Source organism: Heteronotia binoei, chromosome 7 (genome assembly GCF_032191835.1).
Source record: "Heteronotia binoei isolate CCM8104 ecotype False Entrance Well chromosome 7, APGP_CSIRO_Hbin_v1, whole genome shotgun sequence".
Lineage (NCBI taxonomy): Eukaryota > Metazoa > Chordata > Lepidosauria > Squamata > Gekkonidae > Heteronotia > Heteronotia binoei.
The window spans coordinates 131,961,637-131,974,452 of NC_083229.1; the positions used below are offsets into that span (position 1 = coordinate 131,961,637).

The 12,816-nt window shown below is 44.1% G+C and overlaps 1 protein-coding gene across 2 annotated transcripts in view; it reads left to right on the plus strand.

Moving 5' to 3' along the window:
* The window catches only part of LOC132575497 (cadherin-18-like), a 114,878-nt gene that overhangs the window by 49,363 nt on the left and 52,699 nt on the right, over nucleotides 1-12,816 (plus strand). For both annotated transcript variants that reach the window (XM_060244306.1, XM_060244305.1), the window contains one exon: nucleotides 8,574-8,710. In XM_060244306.1, coding sequence (XP_060100289.1) covers nucleotides 8,574-8,710 — 137 coding nt within the window. The remainder of the gene's footprint in view (nucleotides 1-8,573; nucleotides 8,711-12,816) is intronic.

Genomic DNA, 12,816 nt, shown 5'->3' on the forward strand with positions numbered 1-12,816 from the left:
TGACACTAAATTGTTCAGGGTGGAAAGAACCAGAGAGGATTGTGAGGAACTCCAAAGGGATCTGTTGAGGCTGGGTGAGTGGGCGTCAACGTAGCAGATGAGGTTCAGTATGGCCAAGTGTAAAGTAAAGCACATTGGGGCCAAGAATCCCAGCTGCAAATACAAGTTGATGGAGTGTGAACTGGCAGAGACTGACCAAGAGAGAGATCTTGGGGTCATGGTAGATAACTCACTGAAGATGTCAAGACAGTGTGCGATTGCAATAAAAAAGGCCAACGCCATGCTGGGAATTATTAGGAAGGGAATTGAAAACAAATCAGCCAGTATCATAATGCCCCTGTATAAATCGATGGTGCGGTCTCATTTGGAAAACTATGTGCAATTCTGGTCACCGCACCTCAAAAATTATATTATAGCTCTGGAAAAAGTGCAGAAAAGGGCAACTAGAGTGATTACAGGTTTGGAACACTTTCCCTATGAAGAAAGGTTAAAATGCTTGGGGCTCTTTAGCTTGGGGAAACATTGACTGTGAGGTGACATGATACAGGTTTACAAGATTATGCATGGGATGGAGAAGGTAGAGAAAGAAGTACTTTTCTCCCTTTCTCACAATGCAAAAACTCATGGGCATTCAATGAAATTGCTGAGCAGTCGGGTTAAAACGGATAAAAGGAGGTACTTCTTCACCCAAAGGGTGATTAACATGTGGTGGTGGTGGCAGCTACAAGCATAGCCAGCTTCAAGAGAGGGTTAGATAAAAATATGGAGCAGAGATCCATTAGTGGCTATTAGCCACAGTGTGTGTGTGTGTGTGTGTGTGTGTGTATAAATAAATTTTTGGCCACTGTATGATACAGAGTGTTGGACTGGATGGGCCATTGGCATTCTCTTATGTTCTTATGCTCCAGCTTGTCTATATTCTTCTTAAATTATGGTGCCCAAAACTGAACACAATACTCCAGTTGAGGTCTAACCATAGCAGAGTAAAGTGATACCATCACTTCACATGATCTAGATACTATGCTTCTGCTGATTCAGCCCAAAATCTTATTTTCCTTTTTAGCCACTTCATCACACTGCTGACTCATGTTCAATGTATGGTCCACTAAGACCCCAAACTACTGCCAAGACAAGTCTCTCCATCCTATAATGATGCATTTGATTTTCCTTACTTAATGCAGAACTTTACATTTATCCCGGTTAAAATTCATTTTATTTATGTTAACCCAGTCTTCCAGATATTGTAACTCTGCATGCAAGATGATCTGGGAGGGAAAGGTTTAAGAGAATTCTCTCACTGTTTAAAATTGAAGTCCTTGCTGTTTAAAATCGATGGCCTCTGGCAATATTTTCATGGCTCATACGCCATATCTTGCTTAAAGGAGCACTTGGCAGCCGGCCCCACCCTCTCTTCCTGGCAGCTGGCCCCACCCATTCATTCGTTAGTTAGATGCTGAGCTTCTTCAGCCATTGTTTGTCTTCTGTTTCACCTTTTATAGAACCCCTCTTCTTCTTCTTCCTCTTACCAGGGCCTGGAGCTGTAGCAAGTTAACCCTTTTGAAGTTAGTCTGTTCACAGTAACTTGAATTTACTTTCATTAATACATTGTGTAAGATGTGCTATTTTTGAAAGTAAAAATTTGTTTCTCTTGTTATCATATCATCTTTGAGTAGTTCCAGATTAGGCAGCAGTGTTGTCGGTTATGTTATTGCTTCTCCCAATCTGAGAAAATTTATTGTGGACTTTTTAGTGGGTGAGAGCTTGGACAGTGACCATTTCCCATTGATTACCTTACTAAAATTTGAGGCTGTTAGCCATTCGTCTCTGGGTCCTGTCGATATGCCTGCCCCTCCAAGAGTCGGATGGACAGAGACAGGTGGAGAAAGCATTAACCTTTTGCTCCAAACAAATAAATTAATGGAATAAAATCAGCAACTGGCCGAAGCTTCCGACCGTTCTGAGGCCCTTCAAATTTGTAGCAATATAACTTCTGCTATAATTCCTGCCGAGGTCTGGATAGACTATTTCCATCATTTATTGTATCTGATCAGCAAGAACAAATCCCCCCCTGATCTACCTGAATGGCCCCTTGTTAGTCCTAATGAGATTAATAATCTAATCAATCATTTGAAGGCGGGGAAGGCCCCAGGCCCAGATGGACTTCCACCAGAATTATTTACAAACAATTCTGACTGGTGGGCTTCCCCTCTGGCGACTCTCTTCACGGTGATCGATAAAACAGGGACCATGCCTGAATCATGGACAAATTCCATAGTTGTCCCAATTTATGAGAAGGGTGACCCACAAGCACCAGAGAACTATCGCCCAATTAGTCTGCTTGACATAGCAGGCAAGTTATATGCGAGACACCTCTTGGGAAAGCTCACTTCATGGATGAAAGAGCAAAATCTCCCAAGTAGGGAACAGATCGGATTTTGTCCCGGCAAGACTACAATTGGCCACTGTATAATTCTTAACTGTCTGATAGAGAAATACAGTGGTAAAGGGGGAAGAAGGCTGTTTGCGGCCTTCCTTGATTTAAAAGGGGCATTTGACTCTATTCGCAGGGATCTTCTCTGGAACAAATTGGACATCATGGGTCTGAATGCCTACTTTTTCTTATTCGTAAAATGTATTCCCTTAATAGCTGTCAAGTGCGATATAACGACCTAGGTGCATTAACTTCAAAGATCATTTCCAATTCGGGGAGTCAAACAGGGCTGTAGTCTAGCCCCCTATTTGTTTAATTTATTCCTGAATGATCTGGCCCCCTCTCTAAATGCTATTGATGGTCACTCCCCCAAACTTGGGCCATCCGTTATCCCCATATTGCTCTACGCGACGATGCAGTTGTACTGTCACGTTCGTAGAAGGGCCTCAAGTGCCTGTTACTCACTTTTATGTTGTGCTGCGAGACAAATTTCCTGCCTATATGTAAAATCCAAACTTTTAGTATTTTCAAAGTCCTGGAAACCACAAGGGAAATAATATTGAACAGGTGAAATCTTTCAAATAGTTGGGGGTCTTTTCCCAAAATAATCATAACTGGACAATACAACGCAAGCAAGCAGTCATCTCAGCAAGGTGTAGTTCGTTTGCAGTGGTTAGCTTTTTTTACAAGAACGGCAACCAATTTGTCCCAGCTGCCATTCGTGTTTTTAATGCTAAAACAGTTTCTCAGTTGTTATATGGGATCCCCATTTGGGTTTGCGCCCTCAATTTCCAACTTGAGCATTTTTATGCCATATTTTAGGGGTCCCCAACTGTGTCAGCTATGCTGCAATGTACCTAGAGACTGAAACCCATTTGATTGAGACCATGGCATGGCTACCACTATAAAGTTTTGGCTATGCCTACACTTTAGGGCAGACCCTGCTAGTTATATCCATATGATGCTAGCGGATTCCTTCCACTTGATATAGTCAGATCCAGAAGAAAATACATTCCATAAGTGTACCCTTGGACAACCTCTATATGCTAAGTGAAACGCAGGCATTCAGAATCCTGAAACAGAGGATCTTAGATATTGAGAAACAGTCTCTTTGTTTTTCTGGACATAAAACCTGTTCCCCTTTAGCATTTGGTATCTTCCCAGATCATGGGCTGCCTGGCTGCCTACCTTTCCCAGATTACTTCACCCCAGTTATACCACTCTTTTATGTTAGCAAGACTTGATGTTTTACCCTCTGCGGAGGTTTGCCAACATCCCTTATCAGGATAGAGTCTGCCCATGTAATGGAAGGCACCTTGAAACAGTTGCCCATGTCTTACTTTATTGTGATTTTTATGGGGAAGTGCGGGACTGTATAATCAAACCTGTCTAATTTTTGTGGATTACCTGAAACGAAGTCAGTTTTTTTTCTACTATCTGACCAATGTTCCCATATCACAAGCCTAGTTGCAAAGTACCTTTTGGCTGCCATAACAACCAGGGAGCAAAAGACTAGCTCCCCTTCTTGATGTTTGACTGGTTTTTATAGCTGAAACTCCATGTAAATTTACTATGCTGTACTTTTTATTTCTATGCCAATAAAGGTATTTGGACTGGATTGGATCTTTGTAATTTCTTTGAAGAATGTTTTCTCCTTAATTGGGAAATGTAGATGATCAGCTATACTGCAGGGGAAAAGCTTCTGTGCTTTCAAGTCAAATGTTTGGGGCTTTTTACATTTAGCCCAATAGAGACAACATTGGGTATTTTTCCAATTTCATTTTCTTATGGTATATCTATGCTGATGTACTCTTCACATATTACTGTGAGTCTATGTGGAATAATTAGTTTCAAGGCTTTTTTTGAGAAGGAATGCACAGAAACGCATTTACGGCTGGCTTAGCATCAGGGGGTGTGGCCTAATATGCAAATGAGTTCTTGCTGGGGTTTTTCTACGGTCCTGATTAGTTTTATTCCTTAAGGTAAAGCTTTCTAGCCCCACAGATGTGAGAGTCACTGCCATGCACTTGCCTGTATAGGACTCCACAGAAATAACTGGGCAGCATAGTTTAAAAATAAGACATGCCTCAGTCAAGGTTCAAGCTTGTGGGGAGATCAGCAAAGCCTCATTTGTGGTATATGATGAAGATATTTAGCACTAACCTCAGTGTTCAGTCAAGATCCTTAAACCAGCCTGAATGCCACTGGAAGTCCATAATTGTTTCAATTGTTAACGATAACCTTCAGTGAAGTACGATTTTTGACGTTCCTTGCCCATCTTCTCTTCATTATTGCCTTGTTCTGTTTGTCTCTTTCTGTTCTGTTCAAGTTGCTCAGCATTAGGCAGAATGCCAGTAGTAGAAGGAAATTTCAAAAAGCGCCTTGGTTCTTTGAGGCTATTGTGGTACTGTATCCGAGTAATACTAGTTCTTGGGGTTGGGAGGAGAGGACGAGATGTTTTGGCTTTCATAATTCATGTTAAGAGTTCTTATCACACAAGGTGAGGCATCAAGAGAACTAGCAACACACTCGCCTTTCTACCACAACGTCCCGTGTTTAGTCAAAGAACCCAACGTGTAACATCTCATGCTTAATTAGAGCATCTTGCTGTTTAAAATTGATGGCCTCTGGCAATATTTTCATGGATCATAAGGCACATCCACACTCTTGCTTAAAGGAATATGCTTCACAAACAGAATAAATCAATGGCACATTCCTTGGTAATGTAGCTATGCAGTGTAGCCCCACACCCACTCCCTTAGAGAGCCAGTTTGATGCAGTGGTTAAGTGTGCAGACTCTTATCTGGGAGAACCGGATTTGATTCCCCACTCCTCCACTTGCAGCTGCTGGAATGGCCTTGGGCCAGCCATAGCTTTTGTAGGTATTGTCCTTGAAAGGGCAACTGCTGTGAGAGCCCTCTCAGCCCCACCCACCTCACAGGGTATCTATTGTGGGGGGGAAAGATATAGGAGATTGTAAGCTGCTCTGAGTTTCTGATTCAGAGAGAAGGATGGGGATATACATCTGCAGTGTTCTTCTTCTTATCCAGTTTCAGGTTGACTGCAGGAGTGGAGGACAAGATTTTAGATATGTGCTCTTAAAATCACAATCCTAAGGGGGGGCGGAAAGTGTTTTGGGAACAGACAATCCACTACGTTGGCACTAGTAGAATTTGCGCCCGCAAATTCTACTAGTACCAGTAGTGCCATGATGGAGGGGACTTACATGGTTATGGGGCCACCGGAGCACCGCCCCACCTGAGAGCAATGGTGTCTGAGAGCTGCGCCCGAGCATTGGTGGAAGTGTGGCAGAGTGAGCAGCGCAGGAGGAGGTGGAGTTGGGAGTGCGGCCAGGCTTAGGCAGCTCCCTAAGGACATTGGGCCATGACACGCCCCCCCCAAGAGGCATAAAGTTACATCCATGGAAATGGTAGCGTAACCCATAGGCACTAATTGAGACCGAAAACAAAGGTTGCCCCCGCCACCATGGGAGCTCGCCAACCCCTTAGGGAGTGGTGTAATTGCCTCACCAATCCCCCCATGGCCCAGCCTGGGCAAGCCCCCTCCGCAATCACCATTCCCCCCCTCCTAGAAATACTTCCACTCTGGCCTCGCACAACTCAGGTAGGGATAGCCACGTGTGGCGAGGGGCTCTGTCGAGGAGCTCCCTGCCATGCAGGCTTAGAATGAGGGACAGGCATGTTGGTGACGGGGCACTGCACTGCGTGTTTGCTTAGACGGTATCTTTGACTTGTGAGGGGGAGAGCGACATCTCTCCCCTGGAGCTAACTACTCTTGTTTCCAGGTCTCCACAGGTTCCCGGCTCCTGGAGGCTCAGCATGCGAGGACTGTCAGCCATGGCCGGGTAAGTGCAACTGCGCACACCCACTGTCCTCTCCCTTCTCTCACACAAGACCAATTGGTGTGCAAGCATCTCCAGTACTTGAACCAGGCAGTGGGCTCCAGCAGGAAGCATTTGCTGGCCCTGCTCCCCTGTACTGCTGCTGGCTCCCTTCCCTTGATCTGTCCTCTGTCGCATTCCCACAGGGGCACGGGGGGGGGGGGGGGCATGTCTGGCATTTGCCCCAATGCGAGGAGGTGGGTGGGTCAGAGACTGTCCCTTTAAGAGAGCGCCTGGCTGAAACAGAGCCTGCTCCTCCAGCTGCCACCCCTGCAGGTGCTCTTGATCTCTTTCTGTGTTTTGCAGGTGGTAATCCAACGCAGAGGCTTCTGTGTGTGGCACTTCACCCCCCCACTCCCTCAGCTGTTCCTGCCTGCCATTTGGAATGGAGCCCCGCCCCTGGCAAGACTGCCCAACATGCACCAGGGAAACCGCTACACTCTGTTCCAGAAAAATAAAGTCTGAGCTGTGCCCTCCTTTTTTCTTTCCTGCTTGGCATCTGCCGCACGTTCCCTGGGTGCGCCCCCCCCCCGCCACTCTGTCAGTGGCCTCTCCAAGGGAATGCCTGGGAGGGTGTGCACACTTGTTTCTTGGGAGTGGGTGAGGAGAGGACTATGAGCTGCCATGCTGCCCTGGGTGGTTGGACAAGGGAGGTGGGGGTTGCTGCCCCTCAGCCTGGCCAGGCTGACAGCCTACCCGGCCCCACAGGGCTGTTGTGCGCAGGGTGATGAAGTGGATGCATGCCCAGCAGCTCGGACTCTGAGTTCTGCACCGCCCTGGGGAGGGGTTCCATGCACATAGCAAGGGGCATCAGGGCAACACAGGGGATCTCTGGGGGGGGGGTGTCTGTTGGACTTGGAGGTCTGTTCACTCCCAGACACACATAACAGCCTCCGTCTATGGCAGTGAACTCCTGCACTTCATGCTTCCTGCCATTGGCAGAGTCTCTGACAGCGGGAGGGTGTGAGGGGATTGACAGCCTGTCAGGCACAGGCTTCCCACCCTGTCTCCTGGCCACATGCAGTGGGCTGGCCAATCCCATGGTCTGGCACACAGCGAGCCAATGGCATGGGCATCGGTGGAATCACCATGGCGACAGCTTCTCTCTCACTCATCTGCCCGCGCTCCCGCTCCCCACCTGGCATTACGTCTCCCCTTTGGGGACTGCAGCTGTCTATGCTAGTTCTATACTCGAGTGTAGCTACACAGCGGTTCTCAGGATTGGGCTGCCCATGTATTCATGGTATACAGCTTGGCCTACAGCAGGGGTGACCAAACTTCAGCTCAGGAGCTACGTGCAGCTCCTTCACACATATTGTGTGGCTCCTGGAGGTCAAGGAGGATCTTAATGCAAGCTTGCTCTTGAGTAAACATGCTTAGCACCAGGACCTCAGTCAGCCTCTGAGTGCTGACCCATAGATAGGTGACTTTCTGCATGTGTGAAGTGGAGAAGGAGGGGAAAATAGGCTTTCAAGTTCTTCTCCTCTAGCACAGAGGTTGCCTAGAGACCTAGAGCAGGTAAAGAGAGTACAAGAGCTGAGGGAGCCACTGGAAGAAGGGGTGGAATTAAAGAGAGTAGCACAGACTTCTCCTTTAGTTTTGTAGCTCTTGTAGGAACAGTATTTATTAACCTTGGTTTCAAGGCAATGAGAGATGCATAATGATGCAAACAGTGGTCAGTGATTTGTATGGTACATGTGTGTTTCCTTCTCCCACTGATCCCAAAAAATAATTCTCAAACCTTTCCCTATGCTGGTCTTATGGGGACTGTTATTTCCAGCATTTGTATTTTTTTAAAAAAGTCTCCTTCTAGCATGGTCATGTTGTGAAGTGCATACCTACTTTTTATCTTTCTGCGCAAAGTTTTAATAAGAGTTTTAATAAAGATGTCTGTGTAATACTTGTTCATGTCTTGCATCTTTCAAACATCTGAAATTTATTCTGTGTGGCTCTTACATTAAGCAACTTTTGCTGCCCCAGCCTACAGTATTGAACTGGGATGTAGGCTATCTGAGTTTTTGAGTCCCTACTGGAGTCTGGGTTTGAGTCCCAACTTCAGCCAGCCACTCTCTCTTTCACTCAGGAAACTCCAGTGCCCAAAGTAATGTCAAGAAGAGCAGGGCACAAGAACAAGGGAGGCTAGAATATTGAACATCTGCTGCCTCAGCCACAGGCTTGATGGAGCTCACTGTTCAACATAAAGCATGCATAAAGATTTAACTTTTTTGCTTTCCTTTTTAGATATTTGATTGATCACCATACAGAAGAAGATACGTATTTCACCATTGAAGCCAACACTGGAACCCTTAAGACCGCCAAGGTTTTTGACAGGGAAGAAATCTCTTGGTACAATATCACAGTCACCGCTTCTGAAATTGGTAGGCAGTCACAAGATTAAGAGTCCATATGTTCTCACCAGCACCAGCAAAGGAAATGATCTCTTGGGGAGGGATCAACCATTTTATTCATCTGTTTTGATCCAGAGCCATTTCATAAGTACTGATTTTTTAATTATTTTGTTTAAGTTCAAGAAGAGTTTGGAGCATGTCTGTTGCTGGGGTCAGGTGATGTCTAAAAGAACAAGCAGGTGTACAGCTGCTGCCAGAAGAAGCAATTTCTTCCTCCTCCTCTTCCCCAGTATCTCACTGCATTGTGACCCTGGATGTCCTTGGTGGTCTCCCATCCAGATACTAATGTGCCATCCCTGACTTAGCTTCCGTTCTCTCCCAAGATCAGGCTAGCCTTGTCTATCCTGGTCTATCCAGGTGTATTATATTACTACACATGAAAGTAGAAGGTGACTGTTTTCAGCCACCACCATGCATCATATAAACCATTTAGGCCCGATCTTTGGAAAAACCTAGCAGAAATACTTTTGAAGACCAAACAAAAGTTAGCCACATTGGTCCAAGACAAAAGCCATATAATACCTATAGTAAGACCAGCCAAAATGGCACAAAACAGTGCAAGCTTTTGGATTCTCCGGAATTATTCATCAAGTTGGATGCTAAAATTACAAAAAGACTCTCCTTTTATTGTTTTTCTTTTTTAACATCCAGCTGGATAAAGAATTCTGGACAAGTCTCTGCACAGTGGACTTACTTCTACTTGGAAGTAAGTCTCATTGGATCATTGTCACTTTAGTTCCAGAAGGTTTTCTTAGGATCACAGTCTGCGTTATTTTGGATGGTCTTAAAAGAGATTTCATGGCTTGCCTTCCATTCAGCTTTGAAGAGTTATAATTGGGGAGTAGAAGATTCTGGCAGCCACAGTTACCTGTGACATTTTCTCAGGGAAGGAATTGCTAAGGGGAAATGGGTGGCCTATGATGGAGAGTACAAGGAGTTGCAGTGTGTTATTGTGTATACATGCAAGAAAATATCTTTTAAGTAATATGTTCATTTTAAAAGGCATTCTGTTAAGCAAAGCTTCTACCTGAAATGTTGAAGAGCTATGACTGAGTTATGCTTGGCCTCCCTCCCTGACATTTAGTAGTTGGCTCTGCCTGTTGCAACAGCCATTTTGTAGTTGGGTCCACCTGCAGCAGCAGCCATTTTGTAACTGCCCCTGCTGCCTCGTGTCAAAATCCCAAAGGTGCCCACAGGCTCAAACCTGACTTAACAATTTTACACTTTTCACAAAGCTCCTCACATCCTAGAAATCCATAGAACAACCTGGTGAGGTAAGTCTGTATTATTAGCCCTTTATTACAGATGGGGCCCAGAAAGAGTGCCTTGCAAGTTCATGGCTAAGGTGAAATTTGAACCATGAACTTTTTCTCTTCTTCCACCCTTAACCCTCACATTGCAGCAGCTCAGAGAATTTGCCTTTATTACAAGGAAGATGACATTTGAAAACACATTTGCTAAACTAAAGATTAAAATCCATATACTATTTTTGGAGGCTTCTGCTAATAACCTGTGAAATTAAATGTCAAAAGCTTCTTAAAAATTTTATAAGGCCACTTAGCAATCAGATAAGTAAGGTGGGGACATGGGGAATAAATTGTCTGAGATCTACTTTGTCCCATCAGTAATTCAGAATCAGTGTGTGTTTCTCCCTCTCCTCTACATTTTCTCTCTCATAAATATTACCTTCACTCGGTTGGCTGTTCTGTGAAATTGACTGAGAAAGGAGTGAAGCAATGATCACGGGGTGCAATTTATTTAACTTGTAAATAGCAAAATAGGGGCATGTCATTAATTTGAAGGTTCTTCAGTCTATGCGCACTTAGAAACAACAAAATGTATTTTAATCCTGGGATGAAAGTGTTTGTTGTCTGTTCTGTTCAGCGAGGGTAGGAGCCAGTATATGGTGGTAGGAAGCTGGGCTCCAGTGTGAGAAACCAGAAGAGAAGATCAATATGCTGTTTGAGCCTTTTTCACTTGTTATGTTATACTGCGTGTATTGGAAAAATGTGCTACACATGAACCTGCCAATAGGCGTAACTGCCATTGTGTCTGAAAGGGGCAATGGGTGTGTTTTCCACCTCACATTCTAGTATACCAGTACCAAAACTGAAAATGTACACTTTGCCCCTTTAAGACAAAGTGGTTATTCATTTTATTTAAAATGGCAGGAGAATTAATGTATCACATTCTTCTCATAAGCATGGTAAAACCTAATGACTGAAAAGGGGGTTTCTAAACTAGTTTGGAAACACCCTCACCACTTTACAGATAGCAGAAGTGACAAATACAGTCACAACATTTATTTTTGCTTATCAATTAATTTTGGATCCCACTGTGTTGTGTGAACTAAGGATAGCTTACAGAATATTTTGTTCCCAACAGGCTCACAGTCTTTAAAAATGGATTTTGGGGTAAAAACAGGCAAGACTGATATGATGAACTTGCCCTCTTAACTCCTTCACTCACAGAATTCCCCCCCCCCCAATCTTTTTTTCTTGCTGAGTAGCCCCTATATCTATTTCCTTCTTATCAGTTGGTCTTTGGCTGTCCCACTCTGTCACATTATTATATATTTTGAGGTTGGCCCAGCCCAGAGACTTGAAGGAAGAGGCAAAACCACCTTCTTATATTATCTGAACTCTGTCAGATAATGGCACCCAAGAGACTTTTGAAAGTTCAAAATAAAATATTTAACTTGGGGGAAAGGTCAGGTGGAATCACGGGTAGGATATATGAGGTAAAAACTGATGGAACTTTGTAAACACTCTAAATCCAGATAGTATGTTGCCAGCAATTAAGTGGGTTTTTTTTTATTTTCAACAAGGTCTTTGAAACTTTGAGGAGTCTTTTTTTCAGTTTCTGCTGTACTCAGAGAGTGAAATTCTATGTGTGGCTGCTCAGTTTGCACATACACAGTTAGAATCAACTGAAAAATGAAGTTTTTTATTGCAAAGAAAAGGGGAGAAGCCCCTGTGGGTAAATCAACTGCACCAATAAAATGGCAGAGTACAGAACAAGTTTTATACAAAATGTAACAAATTCTATTACTTACAACATATAAGGTGATGGCACATTTTGGTTGGTTTGAAAGTTGCGGTGCAGTTAGAAATTTGGAGCACCTGTGCTAGTTAATAGGTGTTAATCTGTGGCTGTGTGAAGCTGAGGTTTATGTAACTGTCTCTACATGGTGTTCCTGTCTCATGACTCTTCTGGCTCATTAACAGCTCTTGGAATGCTGCACTTCTGTCATGTTTTCTAGTTGCACTGGAATTCAGCACTTGCCCATTTCAGTGCTCCCATCAGGCTACCCTTTTGGTCCAAGGCTACCCTTCTTTGGGAAATAACCTTCTAAAATCTGATTGCAGAGACTTCTGCTTAGCCACTTCAGCCCTTCTGGTGTCTGTGTAATGATCCCTTATGTAACACGCCTGTGAGCCGTGCAATTAATTTTCCTAGAAGCAGTCAGGGATTCATTGCCCTCTTGCAGTTGTGTGCATTTGTCCCAAGAATAGCCAGTGTCGCGTGTTACTTGTGAACCATTAGCCCGCAACCATCCCTGACCGCTTTCAGGATTTAAATATGCGGTGTATTGACTACTACCTAGACTGATTAAAAATGAAACTCCAATATCTCCTTCATGTGGTTCAGTCCAATTAGCCAGATGTGAAAACTTTGTACTATTCTTCCAGGTCTGGGGATAATGTGGGTAGAACATGTATGCCTCCGCTACTACATTTGTCATATTTTCAGCTTTGAGGGAGATGGGAGCGAGGGGGAGATACCTGCTCAGAACCATGTACACCTTCTACAATACCATATTCTATATATTTAACTCACAAGCATAGGTTTTTTAATTTTACTGACACTTCAAGAATGTATAAGCAAATTCCCCAAATCCTTCCATATATACATGCCAGGGTTCACCTCTCTTTTAAGAGTTATCTCCATTTTCACTGGGCAGGAATTAATTCTCTTGACTAGAAGCTCTGTCTCTTTTAGACTTGAATGAGGATCTTCCACTCACTCCTTCAGTCTACTTTCCAGTCTACAATTGATAATCCATGTGCTTCTAT